Raw genomic sequence first — 17,293 nt, forward strand, 5'->3', positions numbered from 1 at the left:
GTCAGATAGATGACCCAGGGCTCTATAGGTCTGATAAATGAAAAGGGATACTGAAAAGAAAGAAAAGTAGATTTAAAGAGCACTTTAAATTTGTCATGCCTTTAATGTAAAAAACAATTCAAGACGTTTCACTAGCAGCTAAACCAAAAAAAAACAATTGAAATGAAAGTTTTACAAAGGCTTTTGAACACAAGGACGGAGGCAGCAAGGCAAAGGGATTTTGGAAGGGAATTCCAGAGGAGAGGAATAATACAGCTAAAAGAACAGTCATCAACAGTAGAACAAAAAAGACACGGAATGAAGAATAGGCCAGTATCAAAGAAGTAAAGAATGTCAGCAGAGACAGAAGTTTGAAGGACATCACGGAGACATGGTAGAACAAGGCAGCAAAGGTTTTCAAATGTCAGGATAAGGAGCTGGAAATTGATTCCTAGAGGCATGGAGCCAATGGAGTTTGGCAGCGACCAGGAAGTGTAAGGCTTTGAGCAAGTAGAAATTATTGTGACCATAACACTATCACTTTCTCTCTTTGCATCTCTTTCCTGTTACTCTTTTCCCATGTATGTAACTCTCCCGCATTGTCTCTTTGTTTTTCTATGCTACTCTTTTCCTGTGTCTGTTACCTTTTTGTCCTCTTCTGGTGTTCTCCCCTTTTCTCTTCTGCTACACACTCTTTCTGTTTCTGAATTTTCTACCAACTGAACTAATCAGAAATCACACCAGAGAGATGGTTCTAAAACCTGTTTGATACCCAATGACATGGCTCTGAAACCTAATTGGCTGAAGGAACATTTATCTGTGGTAGCTAACAAGCTGAAATTCTGGTATCTGGTTAACCTCTGGTTCTGCTTCTAACTCTGAGATATCCAGCACCCAGATCAAGATTTTTACTGTTTTAGTTTCATTCTCAGTTTTCACTAATAATTTCCCGGATTTTAAATCATTCTTGATCAGTTTTTGCAGGTTTCACATAAAAACTGATAACCTTGCGAAATCCATATGATTTCCTGTACATTAACGATAAATATCGCCTGATCTCAGGTTTCATATGACACTAAATACCTATAGATTTACTTCTATGCATTGCGGCTTTGTGTGAACACTCAGACTGGTAAAGGCTACTGCCTTATAAGTCCATTTCACTACCTATTATCATATACCTAGTGCCTGTTTGTGACTGTAAATTTGCAACCTGGTAAAGATTTTGTATCAAAGCACCAGGAATTTTCCATTTTAAGAAAGCTATGGAGAGAATCAATGCTTATTCAGTTACAAAGTGTCTCTGCTTTGTACAAAATGTACTTTAATTAAGAAAAAGGCTGCTCTGTGACATGGTAGGAGGTTATCATATGCAGCCAATGCAGACATCTGATTAGCTGGGGATGATGAAAATGGTAAAACAAAATTAGCCGTGCTAACAAATTTATTGAAACTTGCTTCCCATGATCTTATGCACTCTGAGTCAATTCTTGTTGTAGCAAACTCCAGTGAGCACGACACTCATGTTTCAATATATGGGTAATTATCTGTTTAAGAAATTAATTTACCTGGCACTTAGTACAACATGAGAGCCTACTTCTGAACAATAGTGCAGACACAGTAATGCTGACTACTACTAAGAAAATAGAAGAGGGAGCATACAAATGGTTTCCTTCTTAATAGAAGGTTTATTACCCTTAAAACACAAAAATGACTCAACTCTGAAGATACAGCTAAGCATGCTGTGGAAACCCACTTCTTCAAATTTCAGGATCGTTTCTACAATGCCAGATCCACATTTAGAACAAGCAGGCAGTAGCCTTTACAAGTCTGAGTGTTCACACAAAGCCGGAATATACAGAAGTAAATCTGTAGTTTTTGTACTGTCATATGAAACCTGAGATCGGCCAATGTCTGTTATTAAAGTACAGGAAATTATATGGGTTTCGCAAGATTATCAGTTTCTATGTGAAAACCTACAAAACATCAAACTTCTGCATGGTGCCTGTTTTAAAGGGGCAATTAGTCATATTTGTCCAGGGCTGCTATTTTCTCTAATGGGTGCAGAGTATCCCATGCAGGTCAATGCCTATGTGGGCAAGCAGAGTGATCAGCCTTACTACAGCCAGATTAAACAGCAGCAAACCCATCTGAAGTGGCTGTGCCCACTAAGCTTATTTTCTCCCAGGCTGACAACACCTCAATTTTAAAATGCACATCCTCATTTCCAAATCCCTCCATGGCTTTTCCCCCTCCCTATCTCTGTCACCTCCTCCAGCCCTACATCTCTCCAAAATCTCTGTGCTTCTCCAATTCTCGTCTCTTGTGCATCCCCAATTTTAATCATTCTACCATTGGTGGTCATGCCTTCAGCTACCTAGGCCCTAAGCTCTGGAATTCTCTCCCTAAATTGCTCTACCTCTCTCTCTTCCTTCAAGATGTTCCTTAAAACTTACTTCTTTGACCAAGCTTTTGGTCACCTGTCCTGATATCACTTATGTTGCTTAGTATCACATTTTGTTTGATAACGCTCCTCTGAAGCTCCACAGAATGTTTTATGACATTAAAGGTTTTATGTCAATGTAAGCCGCTGCTGTTGTTATTTATGTTGCGGCTCAGTGCTTCTGGGAAACACCTGTCAAAGTCAGCTATTTCCACTTTTTCTATGACCTGCTGAAAGGAGTGTGGGATGGAAATGGAAAAAACTACATATTCTTCAAACTTTCAGACTGATAATACAATTGTAATATCAGCGATTAAAGTAGTAACAGACCCTGCCGAAGGAACCATGTATAGTCTGGTAACCAGATAAGTAAAATCAAAAACCTCAGGGATGAATTCCAGCTCGAGTCACATTCAATGGATTGGAGAATCAGGTTGTAGCCCAATCTCCATACCACACTCCTTTCAGCGGGGCTCCTCACTGAGAGTACAGAAGGGGGAATCACCCTTATGATTCCTTTGAGAAATGAATAGCACTAGCTAATTGTTACTTAACACACTGCAGAACAGTAGTAGTTCAGAGGAGTCTTCAAGTACAACGAAGAGATTGTTCTTTCTAACTATTCCAAGATAGACTGCAATAAAGGTAATGCATGGTCGCCAAAGGGAGAACACCTTTTAGAATGCATCTAGGACTGCTTCCCAGATCAATATATTGCTAGTCCAAAAATGAAAGAAGCATTGTTTGATTCAGATCTGAGAAATGAAGTGAGGTAAGGGATACCAAAGAGTCAAAGGTCAGGATGCTGGCCTGGAAATAGGCAAAGTTCAGCATGATAAGAGGAGACAAGAAATGCTGGAAATACTCAGCAGGTCTGGCAGCATCTGTGGAGAGAGAAGCAGAGTTAATATTAAAGGTCAGTGACCCTTCATCAAACAGATCGACCATTGACATGCTGTTCTCCCTTCGCCAGCTACAGCAGAAATGCTGCGAACAACAGATGCCCCTCTACATTGCTTTCATTGATCTCACCAAAGCCTTGGACCTCGTCAGCAGATGTGGTCTCTTCACACTACTAGAAAAGATCGGATGTCCACCAAAGCTACTAAGTATCATCACCTCATTCCATGACAATATGAAAGGCACAATTCAGCATAGCGGCACCTCATCAGACCCCTTTCCTATCCTGAGTGGCGTGAAATAGGGCTGTGTTCTCGCACCCACACTGTTTGGGATTTTCTTCTCCCTGCTGCTCTCACATGCATTCAAGTCTTCAGGAGAAGGAAGTTTCCTCCACACAAGATCAGGGGGCAGGTTGTTCAACCTTGCCCGTCTAAGAGCGAAGACCAAAGTACGGAAAGTCCTCATCAGGGAACTCCTCTTTGCTGACGATGCTGCTTTAACATCTCATACTGAAGAGTGTCTGCAGAGTCTCATCTGCAGGTTTGCGGCTGCCTGCAACGAATTTGGCCTAACCATCAGCCTCAAGAAAACGAACATCATGGGACAGGACGTCAGAAATGCTCCATCCATCAATATCGGCGACCACGCTCTGGAAGTGGTTCAGGAGTTCACCTACCTAGGCTCAACTATCACCAGTAACCTGTCCCTAGATGCAGAAATCAACAAGTGCATGGGAAAGGCTTCCACTGCTATGTCCAGACAGGCCAAGAGAGTGTGGGAAAATGGGGCACTGACATGGAACACAAAAGTCCGAGTGTATCAAGTCTGTGTCCTCAGTACCTTGCTCTACGGCAGCGAGGCCTGGACAACGTATGTCAGCCAAGAGCGACATCTCAATTCATTCCATCTTGGCTGCCTCCGGAGAATACTTGGCATCAGGTGGCAGGACCGTATCTCCAACACAGAAGTCCTCGAGGCGGCCAACATCCACAGCTTATACACACTACTGAGTCAGCGGCGCTTGAGATGGCTTGGCCATGTGAGCCGCATGGAAGATGGCAGGATCCCCAAAGCACATTGTACAGCGAGCTCGCCACTGGTATCAGACCCACCGGCCGTCCATGTCTCCGCTTTAAAGACGTCTGCAAACGCGACATGAAGTCCTGTGACATTGATCACAAGTCGTGGGAGTCAGTTGCCAGCGATCGCCAGAGCTGGCGGGCAGCCATAAAGGCGGGGCTAAAGTGTGGCGAGTTGAAGAGACGTAGCAGTTGGAAGGAAAAAAGACAGAAGCGCAAGGGGAGAGCCAACTGTGTAATAGCCCCGACCAACAAATTTTTCTGCAGCACCTGTGGAAGAGTCTGTCACTCTAGAATTGGCCTTTATAGCCACTCCAGGCGCTGCTCCACAAACCACTGACCACCTCCAGGCGCTTACCCATTGTCTCTCGAGACAAGGAGGCCAAAGAAGAAGATCTGCCCCAGACCTCAACTCCTCTTTCGTGCCAGCTCTAAGAGACCCCAAGAGAGAAAAGTCTCCTACAGTGAACAAGGCTTAAGAAGAATACTGGGCACCAAGGAAAAGCAAGTCTACCTACGAAAGGGCTACAGTGAGCTCAAAGCACAGTAACAAGAAACTCCTGATATTGCCTCAAACCTCTACTTTATTTTTCTTCTGCTCTTTTCTGTCTCTATTTGCATGTGCGTATCGCGTATGCATACTAGCGTGGGGCACGGCATGTATCCATAGGCGTTAACCGGATTAGAGTTTAAGTTTTAATCTATTTCACTTTTCTTCTTTAAACCTAACGAAGCCTGTTGGGCTCATTTCTTTGCCTTATAATTGAAAAGCGGTGAACAAGGATTCACCAAGGGAGAGCTCAAAACACAGTGTGTTTAAAAATTAAACACTGTTACAATAACACCAGGTGAAGGCTAAAAGGGATCCCTGGACACCTTTCTCACCTAGTCGTAACAGTAGTGTTAAGAAAACCTGCTATGTCAAATAAGGATATTTTAATTCATCGGTTGGAAACAGACATTAAACTTTTAATGAAAAAAAGCTGGAATCCTACAGTTAACTTTTAAAAAGATGGCAGCCAAAGATGGCCATCACAATTTGCATCTGAAATAGCTCACATTCCAGTACATCGAATTGGAGACACATGTCGAACAAGAAGCCCAGCCAGGACAATGCTTTGGCTAACCCAGTAGATTATCCAGATCACCCTCGTTAGCAGGACATGCAAAGCCATCTTGAGGCATTCATGAGTGGAGACGTCCCTCCAGGCGGTAAACACTGACAATACCACCTGAGAGAGGTGTTGAGTTTTAGGCTTTGGACCTCATTAAAAACAAAGGGAATTGAGAGAACCATGTGACTGTCTCCCTCAGGCTCTGTAAAACTGGGAATTTTGTTACAAGAGACAAGCTACTGAGACCTTGAAGCAGAGGATTTATGTACTAACCAGGCAGAACCCCAGTGGAACTGAATGTCTCTCCCTCTCTCTCCCGATAACATCACAAGTTTAAAAACCATCTGCGGCTGTGGACCATCCAAGCCTACAGGCTGCTACAGACAGAGACTCCAGGGGAAGAAAGCCACCTACAATTCTGTCTCCAAGAAAATGCTGAGAAAGCTGGGCAAGCTACAAGGCAAACCCCACAGGCTGTGTATGAATTTTTACTTCTTCTGGACTCTAATCCAAACCAAACAATTTCTTATCACTCTGTATTCTTATTTGTATGTATGATTCTTGTGTGTGTGTGTGTGTGTGAAAGTGCAGCGTAATTTTATTATTTTTTCTAGATCGGGTTTATTTTTTTTAGTACAATAAACTCACCTCTTTCTTGTTTAAACTCAAGGAAACCTGTCCGATTGGTTCTTTATGATCACAACAAAGGTCAAAGGTAAAACACTCACTAAAGTAGTAAGCACAACCACTGTTTAAAAAGAAATAAGACCTATTGCAGGCAAACAAGAGGAAGGGCAAGAGGGGAGCTTTGCGACACCACCACCCCCCGCCCCTCACCTGATTGTAACAGTAGGGATACAGAGGGTATATTCAAGTTGGCAGGCAGTAATTGGTGGAGTGCCACAAGGATCAGTGCTCAAACCTCAACTATTTACAATCTATAGTAATGACTTAGATGACGAGACCGAGAGTAATGTACCTAAGTTTACTGATGATACAAAGTTAGGTGGGAATGCAAGCTGTGAGGAATCACAGAATTGTTACAGCACAGAAGGAGGTCATCCAGCCCATCGTGTCTGCGCTGTCTCTCCGAAACAGCAATTTACCTGATGCCACTCCCCCGCCTTCTCCCCGTAGCCCTGCACATTCCCAAAGAGGCTAAAAAGAGATATAAACAGGTCAAGTCAGAGGGCAACAATGTGGCAGATGGAGTATAGTGTGGGGAAGTGTGAGGTTATTCACTTTGGTATTAAGGAAAAACAAATTTTAAAAGGAGTGAAACTTTTAAATGTTGATGTTCAGAGTGTCTTGGGTGTACTCATACAAGGAACACAGGAAGTTCGCATGTAGGAACAGCAAGCAATTAGGAAGGCAAATAGCATGTTGGCCTTTATTGCAAGGGGATTGGAGTATGAGAATAAGGAAGTCTTGCTACAGTTGTCTAGGGCTTTGGTGAGACCACACCTTCAGAACTGTGCACAGTTTAGTCTCCAGATCTCAGGAAGGATATACTTGCCTAGGAGGTAGCAAAGCTACAATGGTTCCTGGGATAAGAGGGTGGTCCTCTGATGAGAGGCTGAGTAAATTGGGCATATACTCTCGAGTTTAGAAAAATGAATGAGAGGTGAAACAAACATCTTTCTGAACTGGCTTGACAGGGTAGACGCTGAAAGGTTGTTTCCCCTGGCTGGGGAATCTAGAACACAGGGGGACAGCCTCAGGATAAGGGGTCCATCATTTAGAACTGAGATGAGGAGAAATTTCTTTACTCAAAGGTTTGTGAATCATTGGAATTCTCTACCCCAGAGGTTTGTGGATGCTCCATCCTATATTCAAAACTAAGATCAATACATATTTGATCTCTCAGAGAATCAAGGGATATGCGGAGCGGGTGGATAGTGGCGTTGAGATAGATGATCAGCCATGATCATACTGAATGGACAAGCAGGCTCAAAGGGCTGAATGGTCTACTCCTGCTCCTATTTCTTATGATCTAGGCTGACACTTCAGAGCAGTACGGAGGCTGCACTGTTGGAGGTGCTACCTTTTTGATGAGACACTGAAATTAGGCCCCTCCTGCCTGCTCAGTTGAATGTAAAAGATCCCATGGCATTATTTGAAGAGGAAGAGGGAAGCTGTACTGGTTAGCATTTATCCCTCAACTAACATCACTCAAACAGATTGGGGTAGAAATTCGGCTCAGGCGGGGGTGTAAAATGAGTGATATAGGATTATCCACCCGTTATACCCAACACCTGATATTCAGTTCCATTAAGTGCGAGAGAACTGAATGTCAGGCACTGCGTATAATGGGCAGCCAATCTGATATCACCCGTCTTACGCCACCACCCAAGGCGAATTACTACCCCATTATCTGGACACTTATCGCATTGCTATTTATGGGATCTTGTTGAGTACAAACTGTCTACCACATTTGCCCAGATAACAACAGTAACTACATTTCAAGAATACACTGTTGGCTGTGAAAGGTGCTATATAAATGCAGGCTCTTTTTTATAACATACCTCCATCAGATCACTTCTTAGATGCCTTCCTTCTACATTGAAAAGCCCAAGTTTCACCAGTCTTTCCTTATAACTTGGATCCCTGACACTCGCATTAAAACGTAGCACTTCTCTATACTACCTCCAGCAGTTCAGTTACTAGGTTGATCCTCAGTCTCTCTTGTTTCTTGGTGATAGATAGATATTATCTATCAAAACACTATATAAAGTTTAGTCAATACCTTCGATGCCTTGTATCCTACTATTTTGGCCATGTAATGAAATACCTAATTGGATCTCAGGATAGCTGTTCTGCATTAGCTGAACCTGTTTAACATTGAATTTACATAAACTGTGTTACCTTAGCTCTACATTTGCTGATGAGCATATGGGGAGGGGCAGACGAGGGTAAGGTTGCATAGTTTTAGTGTCTGTGATGTTAGAGTATTTGCAATGCAGATAGATCTGTTCCCAATGTCAGCAACTGGCAAGTGAATCTACCTAAACCACAAGATAAAAACATGGTACCATTAGGTATTAAACGATTTCCATTCCCATAACAACTCGCTGAGTAAAAACAGTTCTCGTCTCCCCGCTGACACAGTTTTCCAATTGTAAATGAGATCAATCAGAGTTCCAAAGTTCCTACACTACAACAGTGACTACATATCAGAAGTACATCAATGTCTGTAAAACGCTTTGGATCGCCCTGAGGTTGTGAAAGGTGCGATATAAATGCAAGTCTTTCTTTTTATAGACAGTCTAGCGGTTGTGAAGAAACCTAACCTGCCAGTACTTTCTTCTTTAATCACTTTGTTCATCCAGAGACAAAGGTCAGTTTATAACAGCAGTTTGTAAGAAAGAACAAGCAGAGTCAAGCAGTCACAAAGATAATACGGGTCCCTGCCGTCAGCAGGCCAGCTTTATCACTCAGATTATTTGCTCTGTGCAGAGATAAGCATGGGTTTCAGGCCTTTTAATGTTTGTACAAGTTGATCAAAGAGAAAATGCGTTCAGGATGCAAACCTGGCTGCCAGTCAGTGACAATATGGACTGTCTGTGCCCTCTAATACCTGGAGGCTGCCACTGCTGTGAAATCTGCCCCGTTTACACTGCAAGTAAATTCCACAGCACCCGAGCAACAGCCGAACTGCACTTACATAATTGTGGATAAATTGTTATTGTGGATTATTGAGATGCAGTGTTCCAAAATCTGTGCTTCTGTCAGATTTCTGGAAATGGATGGCTAATTGATGAAAATGGGATAAAGCTGCCCACACAAATTAAAACTGCATGTATTAAATAGAATATCACAAGCTGAAGAGTGCACCGGGGATGCTAAGAAGACATTGATACACTATTCAGACTTCGACTTTGTGGCTTCTAATGTCAGCTCAACCAATCAGTATATTGAAATGCATATCAACCCACACAATATCTGATATGTAATCACCCCTTTCTAGCCATCACTCTTTATCATAGGTTTTCAAACTGAGGGATTCAAGGAAGTCTCTGGCTTCCAAGAGGGCATTGGATTTCTGTCTATCAGGGAATGGGCACAATTCATAATCCTCAGTAGCAGCTTAAGAATTCTGTATTTTTTTCCTGCATTTGTCCCTACGCGTGTGTAAGTATTTCCATGGGATTTCTACTCCCAAAGTAAAAGTTTGAAAAGTTTGTTCTGCATGAAATCTGATGTCAGGCACTCCTTCAAACGAATTTTCTTTCAACCTATCAAGGGCCTAGTATCCAACACCTAAATTCACACTGTACCTTAGCCTCTGTCTCTCCACGATGTAAAGTGTACAGATGATGCACAGCGCTCTGTGAAGATGAACACGGATGTGTCAGGATGCGAAATACGTGAAAGTCGTGGCCTTGCGTGTCAGTTGTGACCAGCAACATTCCTGAAATAAACATCAACACATAAGCTAATAAACCTAATAACTCAAACACAGAGGATTAGATCAGTTCAATATTGAATGCACTTTTTAAATAGAAGTCTTATATCAAGTTAAGTTGATGCATTCAAAATAGTCCCATAAAAATAGTGAAGTTAAAAAGAAAGGCTGCATACAATGACACCATCATTCCTGGCCAGAATGGAGATGATTGGGTAATTCCCCCATCTATCACACCTGGCGACTGCACTATTGTAGTGTCTGGAATTTATTTTATACACATAATTTTTTTTTGTGCAACTGTCCTCCACTCACTGCATTTTGGTGGAGAAATAATCTTGCTTTTATTAGGAGACTGCACTCTGTTTGCTGTACTTCATAGAGACCATGAAGGTGATTTTCAGCAGCCTGCTCAGGCACTAAAGATCCTCCAAAGTGGCCAAGATGGGATCTTGAGCTAAAACGCTAGTTTAGCCTGCACTTAGTGCAAGACACCATCTTGATAAAAGAGTTGAAACATGCACTAGAACGGCACCCTGAAGTCAAGGGATTAATTGCCACTTAAAATGCATACTAGCGCTCATTATGGAGGCTGCACAACATGTTAGGGGCTAGCGCTTGTCCTAATGTCCTCTCCTACAGCGACCTGTTGTTTGGGGGTAACCAAGTTGTTGCTGAGGATTTTGAACGCTACTTAAAGAGATACTCAATATTCCATGTTCAACTGCTGCTGCAGCTGTGAAGAGGATCACTGAATCACATCGGGAGACTTCCTGCAACACTGTGTCAAGATTTCACCAACACTTTAGCAACATTTATTCTGCAAATTTTATGAGGTCTTCACCTAAAAAGAATAAGTGCTGTGCTACTTATAGGAGTCACCAAGGTGTCATAAGAGTTTTGTTTTTTTCTAAAAAAAACTAAGGGGTCTGTGTGCCTTTAAGATCTGTTGCTAATTTCTGTAAACAGTGACTACAGAGACTTGTGGTATTTGAAGTCCAGGCTGCAGGGCAATTTGTCTCCAAGCAACCTCATGGTTTTACAATTGTCTTGTGACTCTTACTGTTTGTGAAAAAGGCTTTCAGTTTCATTTTGTCAGTGAGAAGAAACCAGGGGACAAAGAGTTACTGCTGGAAATTGGCCAGGAATACAGCCCAGAGAAAACTCTTCCTCTTGAAAAATAATTCCTGTATCAAGTAAAAGTCTAATCTCTTCATGAAGTCAAAAGAACATTGAAGGAGTTGCAAAAATTGAATTTATGGCAGCTAAAATACTTGCTGTTGTTTATGCTGAAGAGAGAGGAGAAAAGGAGAATTGCTACACTCTGTGGAGAAACACTGCTTTGGAGAAAGGAAGCCTGTGTTTTGGGTGGGGCAAGTTGCTGTTTCCTCCAGTCAAGAATCTCTGCCTGAAGAGTGAGTTCTATAGTTGCTCTGTGTGGAGAAAGCTCCTTTGCTGAGAGTAAATTCTGTTGACTTTTGTGTTTTTGGAAGTTCCTGAACTCTCAAGAAAGTTTTTACTGTTAGATTGCTACTTTTAACATTGAAATAGATCTGTTGCTACAACCTGTTGCTGAAAGATCTGTGTGACGCCTGCTGCAGACGAACTACCTTGAACGCCTACCCACCACAAACTGTTCATTAATTTCACCTGGCGACATCGTGTGGCATCTGAGTATTCAACTCTGGGACACCTCACCACTCCAGGAAAATACTATTAGAAATTACAACACAGTTATTTTATTATCCCTAAGAAACTGTTATAAAATCAATATAACCATTTTCCCCTGGTTAACCGTTGGTAATTGAAAGTATGTGTGTACATGAGCGTTAGGAAGATTAAGGAGTTATAAAATCTTTTTCATACATATAGGTTCATCGCATTATCATTCAAAACTTGGTTTATTAATAGTTAATTTTGTTGTTGTTTAAAGAAACCTGGTTTTGCGTGCTTTATTCTGGGGATAAGTAAAGTGATTAATTTGGCTATTTTCCCAGTAGATGGGAGACTTTACTAATATGCTATGAACTGTGGAGTAGTGGGACTGAATTAACAGTGCATTACTCCCACCTCGGTTGTAACAAGGGGAAAGGGAGTGCTTGGTCAAGGACATCTTGATAGGGGTCCCCCTTGGTCTGCATGAGGAATGGAAGGAAGATATGAGGCCAGGAAGAGCAGCACCAGCTGCAGCAGGGGAGAGAGAGAGAGAGAGAGACAGGAGGATGAGGTGCCATCCTTCACCCCGCTCCAGGTACAGGATATCCCTCCTTTCCAGGAGCTCAGCCAGGACTTCCAGTGTTGCATCTGAGAACCTGCGCACCCTCTCCCTTGGTCCCTAAGCCATCCTGCAATGTGCTGCTGTGTGCCAGCCAGAGCACTCCACACCTTCAATAGAAGTGATCGCGAGGTGCCCACATATACTGCTCCACGCAAAGGGCTGAATTTTATGATCCTGCTGCAATACGATGGCGATCCCGCTTGTGATGTGAGTGGCTGCGCCGCTGAGATTACACAGCTGGTGGCCATTTTGCATCATGGCAGCGGGTGCCCCCCCAATCACATGGTGAGGCAGCAATGGAGATGCCGTTCATGGCATCACCTGATGTTCCCCCATTCACATATAGCCCCTTGCAGAAATCCCCACGTTTACACTCAAGCCCCTTTCTGAGATCCCCCCATTCACACACACACACCCTTTGGACACTCAGCATAGCGGCAATGGCCACTGTAAACCCCACTTCCCCTATGCTACTCTGGTTAGGTTACCTTCCCTTTTGCAGCACCGAGGACTCTTACCTCAGTAGTGCAAAATTGAGAAACCTTCGTTGGATCGTAGTGAATTACATGCAAATTTATTTAAAGCAGCATTTTAAATATTTAAATAACAAAGCCATTGGTCGGGGCGTCAATACCGCCATAGTACTTCTCTGCCTCCAACAAAATAGGCATACTGCGGTATGACGGCGGGTTTCTTGGCGGACAACTCTGCAGAGATTCTCTGACACCCCCACCCCCCTCCACCTCCCCCCCCCCCCCACACCACCAGACCCATCTCCGACAAGAGAACAAAATTCAGCCCAAAATGTGTCTAATTAGCACTTGAGTGCTAAACCTGCAGGTGTCTGTTTTAGTGCCTCCAGGCAAGTTCAAATTATGGCAATCAGCAATTAGGACCAAAACTGTGTGCTGAATCCAGGCTTTTAAACAGGAGTGACTCATTAACACTGCACGCACTTAGTGTCTGTTTTCAGCCTTTGGCCAAATTAGCCTCCCCTGTTTAAGCAGACTGCTGAGTAAAAGCAAAAGCAAAATACTGCAGATGCTGGAAATCTGAAATAAAAACAAGAAATGCTGGAACCACTCAGCAGGTCTGGCAGCATCTGTGAAAAGAGAAGCAGAGTTAACGTTTCGGGTCAGTGACCCTTCTTCGGAACCCCAGTTAACTCGAAACGTTAACTCTGCTTCTCTTTTCACAGATGCTGCCAGACCTGCTGAGTGGTTCCAGCATTTCTTGTTTTTATTGCTGAGTAAAAGCATTGTTTGCTGCAGTGTGTGGAGAATCTGGGTGGAATTTTATGCTCTCCCCCGCAGCAGGTTTGGAGGCGGCGACAGCATAAAATCGGGTGGGATGGTGGCATGAGTGAGTGCCTGTGAACGGCCTTCCCGCCCCACTGCCATTTGAGGACCTTAACTAGGCAATTAAGCCTCAATTAAGGGTCTCTTCTTACTGCAGCCACAATTACCTGTGCGGTGGGCGGCCCTGTCGTCACAGGGTAGGAAAAACCGTGCGGGCTGCTTCCTGGGCTGTGGGAGGGGTCAGTCCCTCGTTCAAAGGCACACTGCCTACTGAGAGCCACCCCCCGCCTTTGCTGCCGACCCCCACCTACCCACGGGAGCCCTCCCACCCTGTCCTACCTGAGGCATGGCTCCAGCAATGCTCTTCGGCCTCCAGGATGGTCACCTCCAGCAGCAGCCATAGCTTCTGCAGTGGCACTGCAGCTGCCAGCCTCTGATTGGCCAGCAGCTCTCCAAGGCAGGACTTCTAGCAACGGTGTTCTAAATCCTATGGAAGGCCCTCCGCTGTTCACTTAAGTGCCTGATTGGTACTAAATTCAACGTGCCTTCCGGAAAAGAGGCAATGCGGTGATCTCGGCATCAGTTTCTTCCACGCAGAGAACCCCACTGCCAGCGTAAAAATTCCCCCCTCTGTTTAAATACACCCTGCTGTTTGCTGTAAAATAGATTCTGTTTGCTGTAAGTTCCTCCCCATCTCCAACTCTTTGGCTGACACAGTGTCAATACTCACTCCATTTTTAAAAAATCCTTTTTGAATTAAAAATGCAAAGAGTCAGACTTTAAAGGATCAGGAATTTTCCAGAATTTTTCCCTAATTAGCCTGTGTTTTTATCATTTTTTAAATCTTCCCCAGGAGATTCCCTGGTTTTGGGTGGGCAGAGAGTTTCTGTATCATATGGGGCAGACTAGATGGGCCAGTTGGTCTTTTCCTGACTAACATTTTTGTATGTTTGTGAAGTATTTTAGTATTGCAGTTTTAATTCTCAAGATTACAAGATAGATATTGATAAGGAAGGATGTTCAGCCCATTTTAGCACATTAAAAACCTATGGGACAACCTCCCATCAAAGCATCCAGGTGCTTCTCATATGATTCCTGGAATTTTTTCATTTGTTCCCTATCCAGAAGTCCATTCCATGGGTAGATCTTTCTATATAAAGTATTTCCTTACCCTGGCAGACTTTCCAATACATGCAAGAACAGCAGCAATCTCTCAGTTTTAGACAGATTTGCCCTCACCCTGGTGAATAAACAGGAACTCCAGATTAATTCCATTTGAATGTCTGTGAGAATATGTTTTACACACAGTGCCAGTTATTGGTTTGGAGGTACAACATTCCTAGATATACAGGCTCCTAATTCTCTGAGGTTACTAGAGAAGCCAAAGTTCCAACAGACTTCTTGAAACTACTTTCAGTTCAAGTCATAAAAACTAAAAGGTGAATGAGATTTTCCAGTTTTAATACAGAGGGATTACGAAATCAGCTCACACACAGAAAGTATTGAGTTACTGATGTGACACAGGGACTAACCTTGATTTCCAGCTTACTCCACAGGAGGGTGACCTCCTTTGAACCTCTTACTTTGAAGCCTCAAACTAACCTGTCTGAGGTAGAGAGGCAAGTGTTGCTCCAAAATTTGCCCAATTCCTGCTGCAAATTCATCACAATTCTGAAGGAGCCACAGCCCTCACTTCAACTACCCAAAGCAAAGGATTGCTCTTCCAGCCCTGATTTAGTCTGACAGTTCATTATTGTTGTGTAGACCAGAGAAAAGGGACATTCTAGCTTTCTCTGGCAACAGTTTCTGCATTTACAAGAAAACAAAGCCACATAAGGAGTCTGCAGAACTAATTTACTAATCAGGATTAGGAGCATCACTAAATAATGATGTAACAGTGAGGTTGCCAAGTTCAAAACAGGTCCGGAAAGGATGTGGTATGATTTATGGGGTTTTTTTGCTGTTCATTGACAATTTCTCATCATAAGCAAATGGAAGAAATGGACCTCTGTTGTGCAATCTGTCATTTAAGCATTTCCAGACTAGACTAGTGCCATTCCTATTATCCAACATTGACAGCCTATGATAACAGAAGCATATAATTATGGTTCCCTTCAGAAAGAAAAAACTTCTATTTATAACGTATTTTATTATGTTCTCAGGATATCACAAAGCATCCCTAACAATGTACCACTCCTTTAGTACTGCATTGGTGTGACAAGCGTAGATTAAGTGCTAAAATCCTGAATGGGGCTTGAACCACAACCAACCTTAAATAATATGCAGAATTAGAAAAGAGAAGGCTGAGGGTTAACCTAATATAGGTCTTTAAAATTATGGAGGAGTTTGATAGAGTAATGGACGAGTCCATTAGGGGTCATAAAAACAAGGCAACATATTAGCTAATAAATACAATAAGGAAATCAGGAGAACTTTGTTTTAACCCAGAGAGTGGTGAGAATGTGGAACTTGCCACCACATGGAGTGGTTGAGGCAAATATCACAGATGCATTTAAAGCAAGGCTAGATAAGCGAGGTTGTCAAGTTCAAAATTGGTCAGGGAAGGTTGTGAGAAAGGAATAGAAGGATATGCTAATAGGGTTAGATAAAGAGGGTGGGATGAGGCTCATGTGGATAATAATCAGTACAAAGCATTTGGGCCAAATGGCCTGCTTTTGTGCTGTAAACGTTATGTAATTCTATGAATTAATAGAAATGAATCTGAAGACCTTTGAAAGTCACTTTATTTCAATAAAGAAGATCCAGATCTGGGATTGTTGCTGAGTGTTATTTTACAGTAATTTTCCATCTGTGGAGATAATTAACGTGAATATTTTAATAGCTACTGAACAGAGGCAGAGCATTGCATTAATGCAGTTGCCACTCATAATGCAAAATGAGGCCAAAGAGGACCACAGAGGCAAGATGGGTCAGATTTAGCATTTGGAAAAATTTCTGTTATCCAATCCACAAAGTGCAAGTCATAAAGATGACATAAGATCTCTTTCGCTGTCCCAGAAAGAAAAATTCAGAATAGAATAATAATTATTATTTAATGTAATTATTTAGGGCGGCACAGTGGCGCAGTGGTTAGCACCGCAACCTCACAACTCCAGCGACCCGGGTTCAGTTCTGGGTACTGTCCGTGCGGAGTTTGCAAGTTCTCCCTGTGACCGTGTGGGTTTCCGCCGGGTGCTCTGGTTTCCTCCCACAGCTAACGACTTGCAGGTTGATAGACAAATTGGCCATGGTAAATTGCCCCTAGTGTAGGTAGGTGGTAGGAGAATTGAGGGAAGGTGAGCATGTGGTAGGGAATATGGGATTAATGTAGGATTAGTATAAATGGGTGGCTTTGGTTGGCACAGACTCAGTGGGCCGAAGGGCCTGTTTCAGTGCTGTATCTCTCAATGACTCTAATACTTCCCACTGACCTGCTTCCTCCTCTAACCTCCCTAAGAATAGCTGTGTGCCACTGACACACAGCTGGGAGGAGGCAGGAGTAGGAAACCTGTCAGTAGCAGTTCCCAGCAAATGACCAAATATGTGGCAGCAACACAGCTACAGAGAGAAAATGAGGCACTAAAGCTTCTGGATGAAAAGACCCATTAGCTTAATGTTGTGATCATTCATATCAGGGACATTTGAAGTATCTACCCTCGAGTTCTGTTAATTTGGTTGACAAATTTGACTTTTGTGGGTCTGAGGTTCGGTGGATAAGTCCTAAAGCAGAATACCCAGAACTGCTAGTACAGGGGAATTCTCCCCAGTGTCCTGGCCAACATTTATCCCTCAA

General features: G+C 43.0%; 1 protein-coding gene across 10 annotated transcripts in view; it reads right to left on the reverse strand.

Moving 5' to 3' along the window:
• Nucleotides 1-17,293, reverse strand: part of bcas3 (BCAS3 microtubule associated cell migration factor) — a 999,028-nt gene that overhangs the window by 604,174 nt on the left and 377,561 nt on the right. For all 10 annotated transcript variants that reach the window (XR_010968797.1, XM_068010741.1, XM_068010743.1 and 7 more), the window contains one exon: nucleotides 9,797-9,930. Coding sequence is in view for 9 of the 10 variants with exons in the window: in XM_068010741.1 (XP_067866842.1) it covers nucleotides 9,797-9,930 (134 nt within the window). In the remaining variant the exon portion in view is untranslated. The remainder of the gene's footprint in view (nucleotides 1-9,796; nucleotides 9,931-17,293) is intronic.

The sequence above is a fragment of the Heterodontus francisci genome, chromosome 30, assembly GCF_036365525.1.
Source record: "Heterodontus francisci isolate sHetFra1 chromosome 30, sHetFra1.hap1, whole genome shotgun sequence".
NCBI classification, from domain to species: domain Eukaryota; kingdom Metazoa; phylum Chordata; class Chondrichthyes; order Heterodontiformes; family Heterodontidae; genus Heterodontus; species Heterodontus francisci.